At 36.7% G+C, this 15,646-nt stretch overlaps 1 protein-coding gene across 20 annotated transcripts in view; it reads left to right on the forward strand.

Annotated features, from left to right (window-relative positions):
* ABI3BP (ABI family member 3 binding protein) overlaps positions 1–15,646 on the forward strand; it is a 246,227-nt gene that overhangs the window by 54,722 nt on the left and 175,859 nt on the right. For all 20 annotated transcript variants that reach the window (XM_045193486.2, XM_045193488.2, XM_045193493.2 and 17 more), the window contains exon 2: positions 12,303–12,482. In XM_045193486.2, the coding sequence (XP_045049421.2) occupies positions 12,303–12,482 (180 nt within the window). The remainder of the gene's footprint in view (positions 1–12,302; positions 12,483–15,646) is intronic.

The following is a 15,646-nucleotide window of genomic DNA, read 5'->3' on the forward strand; positions in this document are numbered from 1 at the left end:
GGGAGGCCCCGCTATGGGATCCTAGCACGTAGCCCTTCCTAGGGCTTCCTAGGTCTCATGGTCCACTCTGCCTTAGTACCCGAATCCACGTGATCACATTCTCAGGGTGGGTTAGTCATTTTCCTCCAGGGCTTTTTGGTGGTGTGAAAGCTCAAAATAAGTGGCTGTGTACCATCGACATTGAGTATTTATTAACTAAAATTACAAACAACTTACGAACATTCTAAATGTCTAAACACCGATGGTGGATGAAACCATTGTTTCAGCTCCATGTCATGTTTTTATTTGTGAGACTTTGCAAAAGAAGTAAATAAGTAAAAGCCAGATTTATTTAAGAAAGTTTTGTAACCGGTTGACAGTTTTTTACAAGGTGGCAAAATTTTATTTTTATCAAGAGTATTTCCGATTTGCTTCCTGGAGCAATGTTTTTACAATAGGAATAGTTAATCTTGTACATGTAGGATTTCTTCTACTACTTGTGAAAATTGTGCATTTCCTGCTTTGTCCTATAAAGAAGCACTTTGATTCAATTTGACTTTTACTTGATCAATGAAATTTACTGTGTACTTAGACTGGAGTTATTGAGAGAAGAAAGGAAAAAGGAGTATTGGTCCAGGGGGGAAATTGACCAGATAGAGGGATATTAATCAGAATGACAGCTTTTCTGGTTTTTGTTACCTGATTGTTTTGAGATTGTCAGGATGAGTAATTTTTTTTATGACACCTGTTTAAACTTAGCCACTTTCTTTTTCGTGAAAATGACTCTTAGATAAGAACATCAATCTTACACTTTGCTGTCAAATAGATTCACTTGTGCCTGGTGTTCCATTAGCCAGGGAGGGAGACGGAAAGATATCAGATACTTTGAGTATTGGTGACTAATACGTAGCCTTCCAGTGAAGATAAAACCATTATATAGTTTTGTCTGTATTTACTATTAAAGATTTATTTGTCTTATAATTCAACATTTATTGTAAATAGAAAAGTTTCTAGTTTTGTTTGCCTGGTAAATAGCATGATATAAATAAATATCTGGAATATACATATAAATTCTTCCCTGTACTCAGAGAAAATTTTATTAAAACATAATCAGCATTTAAAAGTTAGTAAATAAAAAGAGGCTGATACCTTGTGAAGACACTGGAAGATATAAAAATGTTGGTTTTAATAATTATCTGAATACTATGCAGTAAAAATAACAAAAACTACTTATTTGTACAACAAAATTGATACATTTTCAAAACATTATGTTGAATGCAAGCAGCCTTACATAAAAGAGCACATATTGTATGATTCTATTTAATTAAAGTCTACAACAGGTAAAATTAATTTAGTAAAAATCAGAATAGTTGTTTCTGGGAGGATGGGGTGGGAATGGACTGAGAAGAGGCGTGAGAAAACTTTCTAGATCGATGATATTTTCTAGATCTTTATGGAGTTTTGGGTTCATAGATATATGGTATTTGGAAAAATAAGTAATATATAGTTAAGATTTATATATTTCATTATGTGTAAATTTTATTTCAAAAGAAATATAAATATTTAACTCTAGTTAATGATATGCATGCTGAGTGCTTGGAAGTGAAGAACACTGGAGTGCAACTTACTTTGAAATTTATTTAAAAATAAATTTTTCAATGGATGGATAGAGGTATAGAGAGATAGATAAATATATGATAAAGCAAGTATAGTAAGATATTAATCATTGACTCTTGGTGGTAGCTGTATGGATGTGCACTGCACAGTTCTTTCAACTCTTCTGTATGTTTGAGAGTTTTTATAATAAAATGTTAACTCATCTTCTAAGTCTCTAAGATTTTGGTTAAATTTAAACACACACAACTGGTGCTAGAAGTCAGAGGAATTTTCCAAACATTTATAACATTTTCCTTTATGTGTCTCCAGAAATTATAATTCTAGAAAACCCTGATTCATAGTTTGTTCACAGACCAAAACAAATATAAAATTATCATGATAGAAAATCTAACAGTATTGTAGGTGAGGTCCTTTTTTTTCTATATTGTATTGCATATCTGTAAATCTCTTTTAAAAGATATTGGGCCCACTTGATACCTGAGACAGGGCCTGATCTCCAAAATATATAAAGAACTCACATGACTCCACTCCAGAAAGACAAACAACCAAATTAAAAAATGGGCAAAGGATTTGAACAGACACTTCTCCAAGGAAGACATACAGAGGGCCCAGAGACATATGAAAAGATGCTCAGCATCACTAGCCATCAGAGAGATGCAGATTAAAACCACAATGAGGTACCATCTCACATTGGCCAGAGTGGCCAACATAAACAAATCAACAAACAAATGTTGGAGAGGATGCAGAGAAAAGGGAACCCAAGTGCACTATTGGTGGGAATGCAGACTGGCGAGGCCACTATGGAAAACAGTATGGAATTTCCTCAGAAAACTAAAAATGGAACTGCCCTTTGACCGAGCAATTCCACTGCTGGGATTATACCCTAAGAACCCTGAAACACCAATCCAAAAGAACCTATGCACCCCAATGTTCATAGCAGCACAATTTACAATAGCCAAGTACTGGAAGCAACCTAAATGCCTATCAGTAAATGAGTGGATCCAAAAACTATGGTACATTTACACAATGGAATACTATGCAGCAGAGAGAATGGAGCTTATACCCTTTGCAACAGCATGGATGGAACTGGAGAGCATTATGCTAAGTGAAATAAGCCAGGTTGGTGAGGGACAAATACCATATGATCTCACCTTTAACTGGAACATAATCAACAAAAGAAAAAAGCAAACAAAATGTAACCAGAGACATTGAAGTTAAGAACAATCTAACAATAGCCAGGGTGAGGGTGGGGAGTGGGGAGGGGACAGTGGGAAGAGGGGATTATAGGAACTACTATAAAGGACACATGGACAAAATCAAGGGGGAGGGTGGAAGTGGGGGATGGAGGTGGGTTTGGCTGGGGTGGGGTGGAGGGATGGGGAGAAAAGGCAGACAACTGTAATTGAATAACAATAAAAAATTTTTAAAAAAGATATTGGGCCCACTAATTTTATTTTTGATGCACTGAATTTGCACAGAGTAACATTACTCAAACTTGGGTATACATCAGAATTACCCAAACAGCTTCTTAAAATACAGATTGCTGCCCCATGATCTTTCTGATTCAAGAGGTTTGGAGTGGGGTCTGAGAATTTGTAAGCACAGCAATTTTCCTGGTGATGCTGATGCTCTGTTCGGGGGACCACTCTTTAAGAACCCTGTTGTGGATGCTATCCCATCTCCCACAAGGAGCACCTATTGCCACCACTCCTTACCTTAAATGCAAGAGAATGTAAGCAAGTCAACTCCAGGATTTTTATGAAAATCAAGCAGAGACAGAACAAAAAGAAGGGAAATGAGTTTTGTTAAATCCCTTAGCCCATTCAACTTCTCCTTTTTCTTTTACATCTATTAAAAAAATAGTAATTACTAAGAATATACCAGTTGTCTAAAACAGTACAGAGAGAGGATTACAAAACAGTCTTTCAGGTCTACTTCCCTACCTTCATCTGGCGTATCCTTGTGGAATCAAAACTATTTTTGTGACTAGTTAAACAACACTAAAGGGACACTTTTTGTGTGTCTCCTTTCTTTCCACCCTTTCTACCAGGTTCAGAGCCCGTTATTGTAGCCACGTTGTGCTAATTGCACTAAACTTGCTGCACTGAAATAGTTGACTTACTCATCTCCTAATTTACTACTAGAATGCAAACGCTTTGTGATCAGGCAGGTCATATCTGAATAGCTATCACTAATTGTGAGTACCTAACAGTGAATAAATGGATAAAATGAAAAGCCAGTGAATAAAAATAAAAGTTCCCCTAAACAAATACAGATTTTATTTAGGTTTTGTTGTTGTTTGAAGTTAATCATATCACTGCTCCTCTTTCCTTATGGTCATTGATTGCATGTGGTTGCCCATCTCACCCCACCCCCTGGAAAAAGCCCGGTGTGCTCCAGACTTTAAAGAATAATGTGGGAAGAATTAGAGCAAGAATCAGAGCAATTAGAACAGCTGTCACTTGCATATGCGATTTCTCCTTCAGAAAGAGAGGCTGTTGACCCAGAAGGTAGACTGTTGAAAGTAATTTTCCTGCTTGGCTGTGGTGTGGTCACAAAGTAGGTAATAAAGTTCTTGCTCTTGCCAAATAGTGCTGAAATGTCAACATTGGCAGGTTCAGTCAGCCTCATGCTGTCATCCAAAGTCACCAGACGGTGAAGTATTGGCCTGAGGAATCAGGGCACTGGGAATTCTGACCAAGGTGGAAACTGGTTATTTTAGCTGAAATGGAACTCAGTTATCCAAACAGTTGGACAAACATACAAAGTGCCCCATTAGGAAGAAAACAGTTTTCCTCTTAGATTTTTGGCAAAATAGCATTTCTTTCTAAATTCAATAGCAAATATGCTCTGGGTATTTGGTGACTCTAATGCCCTAATGAGCATTTAGTTGATTCCTGGGGTTATGGCCTCACAGGAATTGTTCGGGTGTGGCTTTATGAGGGGAGCTCCCCGGGTGAGCTAGGATTTTTTATTACCTGAACTCTGAGCGCATGCTGCATGTGGGAGCATGTTCTCTACCTGGCAGACTCCCCACAGACATGGGAGAGGGAACGTGCTGCTCTGTTGTGCTGGAGCAGAGATCATGGGACATGGTAGTTTGAGCTTTTTGCTGACACTGGTCATATATGAATAAAGTCAGGCTCTGAGTTTACTGAAAGGCCCCCATGCCGGCTCTGGCAATGGTTCATGCGGCTTATGGGACTTCTACCACAATCTTTTTCTGTACTTTTTTTTTTGAACGCCATTTTTCTTTAGATTTATAACAATCTTGCTTTGTATATATCTAAATTAGTTTAATTAAGATTTTTTTCTTATGTTTTCAGATTTGTGCTTAAAAAACACAAGTAGGGATGCCTTCTGTTCATCTCTAAATCTGTGTGCTCTTTTTTGTGGGTATATAGTTTTAATTTTCTTAAATTTGGGGGGCTGACATTAGTTAATATGGTTATATAGATTTCAAGTGCATAATTCTATAATATATCATCTGTATATCATATTGTGTGTGTTCTTAATTTACCAATTTCCAAATGCCTAGAATCTCTTTTCCTTTATTGTTTGTATTTAGGTCCTTGATTTATCATATAAGTTGTATATATTAGGTGAAGTAATTTCATTTGTAAATTAGAGAGCACAATGCCCAAAGTTTTGTAGCAAATTCCTATGTTCCTCACACCAGACCTCCTACCACCCATCCCTCATTACCAGTGACAGTGGAGTCAGAAGGCAGGACAGATAGAAATCCGAGTGCTGAAGTAGAACGGGCAGAGTGGGTGGGGAGAGCTTGAGGGCTATGGAAGAGATTAGAGAATTTCAGGTCGGTTATTCCATCCAATCATCCATTTTTGCAAGTAGCAGCTATTTTTGCATGGCCTTTGTGAATGTGGCTGCTGTCTAGAGCCATAAATGAAAGGTGGTTTGAGTGGTGCCATTTAGAGTTTTGCACTGTGCGACCTGTTAGTGGCATCCCTGTTCCTGGAAGATGTTATAGCTGCTCCATGCTTACTGAAAACTACTTCTTTGCAAGCTCTCTGAAATTCTCTTTTGGGTTGGTAAAACCCCATTCCCAAAGAGTTGGGAAGAGAGTACCGAGACAAGCTATGAGATTTTGAGAAAGAATTCCAGCCTGGAGATCCAGAGAGCTAGGATGCCATGAGGTATATGTGATTGACAAGCTGGAATATAAGGATCTGAAATTTAAAAAGGATTCATCTGGTAATTATTCTGAGTGCTTTTAATTACAATTCTGCATACACCCACCACCACCACCAAGGCAATTTAATTCCTTCTACTGTCTTTTCCATAGAATGAGTCAAGACTTTCCTCATCTCTGTCATTACTTTGCACAGACTCTTTTCCCAATGGAGGGTTTGTTCAAACATCTTGCCATTATAGCACTGGTGGAAGTAGTTTTTGTTATGCGTAACATCATTTAACTGATAGCAACATTTAATTTCCATTCTCTTTAAAATATTTAACTCAGTTGCCATCCTTCTTCTGCTGGAAAATTTTCACTTATATTACTGGCTTTCAAGTTATTGCTATTGGTACAAAAAGTCATGCTAGAGATGACAGACTACACATTTCTGTTTAAGGATCAGGAACACGGAAGGTGCCTGTCTACTTGTCTTTGGCCACTTCTTTGACTCTGTGGCTGTCACAGGAAAATTACTGAAACTCTGTATGGTTTGGTTTTCCTTCTAACACTTCCCTTGGATCATAGTATCAGGACAGGGAGAGATTTGAGTATCAAGCCTATGTTACATGACCCCTTTTTGATTGTCTAAGAATTAAAGCAAATGTTAAATTATTGCCAAGTTCTATGTTAAAATTTTGGTTTGTATAACATAGCATTACAGGTCAATTAAATACAATCTATGCTATCAACTATGATTTTTGAAGCCTTTGACTATGTTGTCAGACAGTAACTGTCCTACTTTTTAATACATGAACTTCAAATGTGTGATCTTGATAGCTCCTTAACTGCTGTGTCCATAATGCATTGGAATGTTTTCTGCTTGCAATCCACTGTGTTAGAACATAGAATACATTTGAAACTTAGAGAGTCGTCAGTTCTTGGAACATAACAGTGCCTGAAAGGACTTACTGATTTTATAGATGTACCATTTGTTGAATGGGGAATAATAATGTCAGGCACTATTAAAACTACTTTTCATCAGTGCTGTAATGGCAAGGTGTTTGAATGACCTTCCATCAGAAGGAGAGTCTGTATAAGATGGCCACAGAGATGAGGAAGGTCATGGCCCTTGAAGGTATACCAGACCAGGGAGTCAACCATGTTGGGTTACATAAGTAACTTGTTCTATTTTATTGCCGAGTCATATCCCATGTATGGATGTTATAATTTTGTTTATTCATTCCACTGTTGATGGACATTTGAGTTGTTTTCAGTTTTGTGCTACTTTGAATATCTGCATACAAGTTTTGCATAGACTTGATGCTTTTATTTCTCCTGGGTAAATACCTAGGAATGAAATCGATGGGTTTATTTGGTAACCGCCCAACATTTTCCACAGTGGTTATACCATTTAGCATTCATATTCAAAATGTTCCAAATCCTGCCTAATACTTGACAGTCTTTTTAATTTTAGCCATTCTTTGGTGTGTGGTATATCATCACGGTGTTAACTTGCATTTCCTAGAGGACTGATGGTGTGGACCACGAGTTTGTAAACTATGACCTGGTAGCTAAATTCAGCTGCCTATTTTTATAAATACAGTTATATTGGAACACAGACAACTTCATGTGTTTATATAATGACTGTAGTTGCTTTTGTGCTATTATGGCAGAGTCAAGTGGTTGAGGTAGAGAACAGCTGGCCTGCAAAGCCTAAAATATTTACTATTTGACCCCCTACGGAAAACTTCTGATGCCCTTGATATTGGAACATCTTTTCACCTGCTTGTTGGCTACCATATATCTCCTTTGGTAAACAAACAAACAAAAAAGTCTATTTGAATCCTTTGACCTTTTTTCTTAAATGTTTTGTCTTCTTACTGAGTGGAAAGAATTAATTTAAATATTACAGATGCAAGTTCTTTAGTTGATATATGTATTACAAATATTTTCTCCCAATTCATAGATTGGCTCTTCTTTTTCTCATTAGCTTTTATAAAGTTCAAAACTTTTAAAGTTTGGTCAAATTTACTTTAAATGTTTTAAAAATCTATGTGTCATGTGTCATATCTGAATGGATGGGGATTAATTTAATTATTTTGATATCTTAGAAAGTTTGATTTTGTATCATCATATAGGTAACTGAATAAGTATAGAGGTTGGCAGAGATATACTATGGGTAAGAATCAGGTTTATTTTTTTAATCCTGAAACAATTGAGTTATTATTATTTTATTGACATCAGTATTATTAGCTATTGTTTTACTTAATATCTTATGAAAATTAATGCTGATCTGGTTTATTCCCAAACTTGCTATATAGAGTATTTCTAATTTCCACCTTAGGGTTTTACAACATTGAGGGCATATGAGCTGATTATTGCTGCTATACTCATAGATATTTTTTACTTTTACAAGAGAGAATTAGCATTTTGCAGTTTTTTCTTGAAGTGATTTTATCAAATTGACCAGCTTCATATTAGTCATTTAGAACACATTCTGAAATATTTTGGAACAGGTAAGAAAACTTATGGAGAGATTAGACCTGAAGGCATCTCTCCTTCTGAGAGGGCTGTCACGGTAATTCCTTCCTCACAGACTGTGACCGAGTGTCCGTGGCAGTTCAGCAGGTGTCTGTGCTGTGTGTCTTGGCAGAGCTCTACTGAAACTGACCGCAGCCACTCAGAATTCTGGGGTCAGCATTGCATGTCTGCTCAGCACCTGTGCGCACAGCCACAGCCACCTGTGTCCTCGGGTTGATACGGAGAATTTTGTAAACTCATAGGATCTACCTTTTGTCTGATTTTCTAACCTCACTACCCTCCGCACTGTTTTTAATGTCACAAGGCATGCGCTTATTTTTGAAAATTAAAAGGGAATTAATTCTAACTTTGTTTTGAAAGATTTTTTTCTTTTTCTTTTTTAGATTTTTTTTCTTATAGAATTTCTCAACAAACCTTTGAGCTATTCAGACATACCCTAGGGTGTCGTGAAGAGAGGACTAGAAGCGATTGCCAATCTGCGATCTTTTTTCTCAGCCATACTAATTGCTTTCCTGAGATGTTTACATTCTTCATTTTGTTTCACTCTTGATTAGCATATGCTAATTGTATAGGAATGCTTATTGTATAGGAAAAATAAATATTCTTGTTTTTCTAGGGGTTTTCTGGATGACATATATGCCATTTTATATAAATGTTTTCCTAGTTAAGCTTCTGTCATGTATTATTTTCCTATAATCTAAGTCATTCGCCAGAGGTCTTCCTACTCTTGAAAGATAATTGTCATTACATGATATAGTGTTTTAAACCATTAAACTAGAATTATTCAGAATGAAGATAAATTTATCAAAGATTAAAAATTATTATAGGATGCAGATATTCCCTAAAATATTAGGAAAATTGTCCAAGAGTATAAAATGTGATGGTACTCTAAATACTCAAAAGAGAAAAATTGCCTGACCTTTTTGCTCAGCACTGAAAGGATTAATGGAGTAATAATTGGGTGGGCGAAGGGGTGGAGAGAGGCAAACCTAGGACAGAGGTAACCACCCTGGGTGACAAGGTGAGCACAGCTGTAGGGCCAGGGCCTAGAATGCACTGCAGAATGTGAGAAAAGTATACTGGTCCAAAAAAGTGAGATGTGTTACAAAATTATAAGCGAAGAAATAATGTGTGGCTAGATAATGAAGGATTTGAGTGCCTAGTTCCAAATAAGGAACTGGGATGATAGTCTCAAAATATTAAGTTGATGATGCTGTTGTTTTGAGTAAGATTTGTCTGTGTGTGTTTCTCCTTTTTAGGAGTTTTCAAAGTTTAGCTCTAGAAAGCTGTATGAATTGGAATTTTGGATTAAGTAGGGAAGCTAACTGCCAATTATTTTAAGGGTCACATGATGTTGATGTATTTGTTGACACAGATTATTAGGAAAAAGGAGAAAGGCTGGAGTCATGAAAATTCCCGCGCAGGGGAAGTGAGAACACTTCCATTTCTGTGGGTCAGCGATCCTGTTTCCAGCCTGCCTTTTTCTCGCGCGGTGTAGCCACCTTCCCCACTTGCCAATGGGAGTAGGTAGTGTGGTATATCATGCCAAAAGTTACGAGCAAAGGTCTAATGTGATGATGCTGTTTCTCTTGGCTTTTAGTCAAATGAGCATGCAGCCTACGTACACTAAGATTCCTTATTTTCTTCTTCCCAAAAAGGTGTTGGAAACAGGCTGGCTGTGTTTTGATTTATTGTGAGACCTGATGACTTTCTGAAGTAGCAGAATACGTGCTTGACTTATATTTGCTGTATCTGTTGAGCAGGATGAGTAACTCTAAGGTTAATTTAGGCTCACAACAAAGAAGGGAAAAATTGACTTGCACAAAATCTGTTATATCTGAAGTATAAATCATTTCATCAAAATCTAATGAAGATTGGACAAAACATCAGAAGTTAATATCAACTTAAGTGTTATGGTCTGGGGTGTTGGACACTCTGTACTCTATTGGGTAATAACAAAGTTCGCAATAAAAACGGGAGAAGTCCAGCCTAGTGAGAACCTGAGATCTAGTTTTGACCCTGAACCTCAAGGTCAAAACTTGACTAGCACAGTGATAGAGGTGTGTCTGCCCTCAGTTTAGCTGTTTGTGCTACAGGAAGATTGGACTAGATGAACTGGACTAGGTATGTTTTCCTCAGACTTTAGATAAGCCACCCACTATCTCTGGGTTTTGATTTTGCTAGAAATGTAGAAACAGCTATCTGAGAATCAAGAAGTTCATAGAAATCACATCAAATTCTTGGGAAAGTACAAAGTGCTATGCACATGTCTAGAAATAGTACTAGTGGCTGCTGAGGTAAGAGTGGTTCCCAAGCCTGGCCTCTGTGATGGGCTTGTTTTTATTTTTTCAAAGGCCTATTGGAATCCTTTTATGTAGCTGTACTGACGTGGTCCAGGTTGATTTCGACTGGAATAGTATAACTTTAGCATGATAACTTTGGGAAGCCCATGCTGTTCAGAGGTGCTGACTGGTATATATACAAGTCTTTTATTAATGAGAAATGGAATATGAGTTATTAAATTAGTAAATGCAATCTTTCCAATAGGCAAAATAGTTTAAATGTGAAATCCCTGTAGATAAGAAAGAAAATAATTGAGGTTCACAATCTTTTATCTGAAACTTTGAGCCAGATATGTTTTTGAATTCAGAAAATCTTTGGATTTTAGAAATGTACTCAGATGCCCCACCCACGCAGTAAGTAGTCTCCTCAGTGGGCCCTTGACAATAAATTTAACCCATTGACATTTCTACGATTAAACATAGGAATAGTCACACTGATCATTCAATGAGATTATGAAACACTAGAGGCATTATGACAGTTCAGATTGAATTTTGTTACCAAATTAGTTTGCTGTGAATTTAACCAAAACCTTTTAGATTTCGGAATTGTGGCTAACGGGTTATAAATAGGCCTAATCAAGTAACCAATTATTGAGAAACTACTATGTGCCAGGTTTGCGATGGTACCATTTTCACTAATCTTAGTAAACATCCTGGTAAAGTAGACATTATCCATAATGGATTATCCATTATCCATAATTTACGAATTAGGAAAGGGAAACCAAGGCTCAGCCTGTTCGGTGAGTGGCCAGAGACCACACTAATATAAGTATGTGGCAGAGCTGGAATTTGAACTCAGCTCCTTCCACCCCCAAAATAAAGGATAATATTGTTTCCTCACTGCTTGGTCAAGACCTCTGGTTATTGTGATCATCTGTCTCTTTTGCCTGCATAGTAAAAAATAAATAAAAATTAAAAAATAAAAAATAAAATAAAATAAAGCCTTAAAAATTTAATTGTTTTTTGTCCTCACTCTGTACAGTCTTTCTGAGGAAAGTCACCCAGTGGTCATTTAGAAATGAATGACATCCAGATGGATCTACACCGCATTCCTGAGTATCTCGCCTAGAATTCGACTTAGTGTTGGACATCTCCGTGTAATTGTCTCACTGTCCCAGGGAGCTCCGAATAGAACTAATCCTTTTTCTCTTCAACACTTCTCCTCTTTGGGAATTCCCTATTCCACCATCTCAGTTACCCTAGGCTGAAATCCTCCTGCTTCCTTCCCTTTCCAACTCTATTAATCACTAAATCCTTCAAGGTGCAGCCACAGAGCAGCAGAGAGGAAGCTGGGAGTTTTCAGAGTGCAATAATTTCATTTACCAATTACAGATCTTTTCACCATCCCCTAACAATACATAAAAAATGAAGGTTTTACCCAATTGGGGATAGCCAAAATAGCCTTAAATCCCATCTACCAGCTCAATGACGAATTACCAAAGATTAAACCCCACAATTTTACTTTGTATTCTAGACTGCTTTATATGTTATAAAACCTGTTTGCTGTGATCTCAAAATTACCTGCATTTTGGCTATTCAGGAAGGGGTGTTGTGATATTGAGTAACTAAGTAGACAACATGCTTTCCAATAACAACTACCCTTTGCTCCCAAATCGTCCTGGGATGCTGATGCGGTAAAGTAACAATAAGTAACAAGTCACCTATTTTTTCATTCCCATCTTTAGGTAAAAGGCCAAACCTGAAAGTCCACATCAATACCACAAGTGACTCTATCTTCTTGAAGTTCCTGCGTCCGAATCCCAACGTAAAACTGGAAGGTTTTCTCCTGGGATATGGCAGCAATTTATCACCAAACCAGTACTTCCCCCTCCCCGCGGAAGGGAAATACAGCGAGGCTGTAGTCGGTAAGATGTGTGGCTCTCAGGCCTGGGAAGGAGACGTAAAAGATAATAGGCGTTACGTGACACATGAATCTTGAAAGCAAGCACCATTTCTTCTACATCCTCAGCTAAATCGAATGCCAGAATTACAAATCCTCTTCATCATTGTTATTATCCATAGCACAATTCCTTACATGAAAAAATATGCAGTGCCTATTCTGCATGTACGACAGAAAATAATCAACTTCATTGCCATTATACCTCCATCCCTGAGCACATAACTTAAATTGCATGGGGGAAAATCAGCTGAAAGGCCTGATTTAAATCTCTATAATATAACTTATATGGATTATCCCCCTCTCCAGTGTCTTTACTTTCTTCCGGTGGAAAATAGCAACTGTGACTTTCTGGGTGTCTCTTCATGAGAAACTACCTTTAAAAAGAAAAGAAAATGGACTACATTTTGAAAAATGCATAGTATTTCAGACAAAAAGATTAAATTTTTCATGTATTATGAAGTTTAACATTTCTTTGAAAATGTTTTTAATTACATTAAAATGTAATTTGGAGGATGTGGGCACCTTTGTCTTGTTCAGAAAATTTACTTGCAAAAAAAAAACCTTTTAAAGAATAACTTCTAAAAATGAGATAATCTATTACGACTGCTTTCAAAGGCTTCTGAATAGTCTGAGAATTATATTTTGCTTCACTGCTTGGATTACTGCTAAAGAGCCTTTCTGTGAACTTCTGATATTTAATCCTATGACTTGAACTACTGTAGATCAGATCTGACATTTATTCTTATATGCCTGAATGTTGAAGACGAATCTGTTTTGTCCTTTAGCCCCTTGTCCTCATAGAGAAGTCTCAGTTGTACTTCAAAATCAAGCAAAGCTCGGGGACAGGAAAGGTTAGGGGGTGGAGGGACTGAGCAAAAAGGAAAAAGGACTCATGGACATGGACTACAGTGTGGTGATTGCCGGGGAGAGGGGTAGAAGAGAGTATATGGGAGATAAATGGTGATGGGAAAATACAATAAAAAAAGAGCTATTAAAAAATAAAATAAAATCAGTTAAGAGAGTAACATTGTTAATTAAATGTCTACACTAGATTTTTACATAAGATAATCACTTTAAATGAAACCAATTACAGTTACCAAAAAGCTGAGAATTAGGAACTTTGGACAAATGTAAAAACGCTAACCTTGACTGTGGAAACCATAGGGAATTTGAAATTTTGCAAATATTCCCCATCATATTTACTCTTTACTATAAAACCTAACTGAATGCTTTAACTCGTCACAAACAGAAACAGGTCTGCTGCTCCTTTATTGGGCATTAGAAGTGACAGTTTGTGATAATTCTCTAGTTCGATGGTGTGAGATAATCACATGGATTAGGCACCCTTTTATTTATTTACTATTGTTTTCATTCTTTAAAATATTTTTATTATGGAAAGTTCAAACATAAGGGAAAAGAATATTATAATGACCCTCATGTCTCATCATGCAACTTGAATATTTATCACCTTTTTTGCTAATCTCATCCATGTATTCTGCACACATATTATATTACTTGAGTATTTTAAAGCATAATTGGAGATCGTGTTTTTTAAGTCTATGAACACTCCAGTAGGTATCTCTAACAGATAAGAAACATGTTTAATGATGCCTTGCCTTTATCAGATTATAACAATAATTCTATAATATTTTCTACCTAGTCTGTATTTTAAGTTCTCTGGTGATCTTAAAAGTGACTTCTTACAGTTGTTTGTTTGAGTCTGGATCCAAACCAGGTCTACACATTACATTTGGTTGTTATGTCTCTTAAATCTCTTTTATTCTCTAACAATCCTCTTTCCCTTCCCTATTTAAATGTCATTGATTTTCTGGAGAAATCGGACAAGGAGATGCTTTCCTTGCTTCCATTCCGTATTTTTTAACTTGTTCCTTTACCCCTGTATTTCCTGTGTAAAGATATTTAGAACTGGAGGTTGCATTAGATTTGGATTCAGCTTTTGGGAGGAAATAATACTTTATAGGTGGTACTATATATTTCCCAGCAACCCGCAGAAGAGGTACGTGATGGTTGATACCATACTTAGTGATGTTAAGACTGCTGGGCGTGTTAGGCGGTCTCAGCCTGATCCATCCAGTATAAAATTCACCATCAAATTTCACTTAATGTTTCAGCGCCTATTGGTGATGCGTGCCCAGATCCATTGTTTTAAACTGGGGTTGTAAAATAGCAATTTTACATTGCAGATACAGTCCAGATAGAATCTAACTTTATCATTTCTTCTGTATTGTCTGGCTGAAATTCTACAATAAAGAAGAACTTTCTCTCATACTTTATATTCCTTAATAATATTTTAGGAAAGACAGGGTAAATCCTCATTGCACTAAGTTGGTGCCCTGCTAATCTCCATGGTGACTATGATACTGTTTATTTGTTTAATGATCAATAAGAATACATTAATTTTTATATACTTAAATGGGTTTTAACCAATATGTCACTTATCTAGCTCTTATGATTTTTCTCATTGGCTAGCTTGAATACGATTGGTTGTTTGCCTTCGATCACTGTTAAATTGTGAACTTCTTGAAGTCAAGGTTTATGTCTCATTCTCTGGTTATTTGTAGCAGAATGCTTTATTAGTAGATAGGCAGTAACTACCTGTTTGTGGCACTGAATCGAATAGACTCAAGTCGGTGTAGAATATTGAGGCTGGAGGAGGCCATGAGAGACTGTGTAGTCTAGGCCCTAGCTGTCAGGCAAGTATGTATCTAAGCCACCCAAGGTAGATAAAACAGACAGATCATTTTGTATCCTAAAGATCTCTAGGGACGAAGATTCCCAAACTTCTCCTGGAAAGCATTTTCAAAGAGCCTTTTAAAAACTCTTACCATTTAGATCAATGTGTTCTTTTCATTAATCTCCTTTGTCTTCTAGTAGTACTCTAGTGGAAGAAAAAAAGAAAACATTCCTCTTACATATTTCCTTTCCCACCTTCTCTATGCCAAGGAATCTGTGTGCTTCTACTTTCATTACTTCAAAATGGTCTTGCATTTCCAGGTTAAATGTTATTCTTTGACTGCTCAGATTGATTATTTATTGCTTCTAATTGATTAGTAGAGCTGCCTAGTAGTTTTCTACTGTTGCTCTAATAAGTTACCAAACTTGGTGGCT

The sequence above is a fragment of the Desmodus rotundus genome, chromosome 2, assembly GCF_022682495.2.
Source record: "Desmodus rotundus isolate HL8 chromosome 2, HLdesRot8A.1, whole genome shotgun sequence".
In the NCBI taxonomy this organism is placed as follows: Eukaryota; Metazoa; Chordata; class Mammalia; order Chiroptera; family Phyllostomidae; genus Desmodus; species Desmodus rotundus.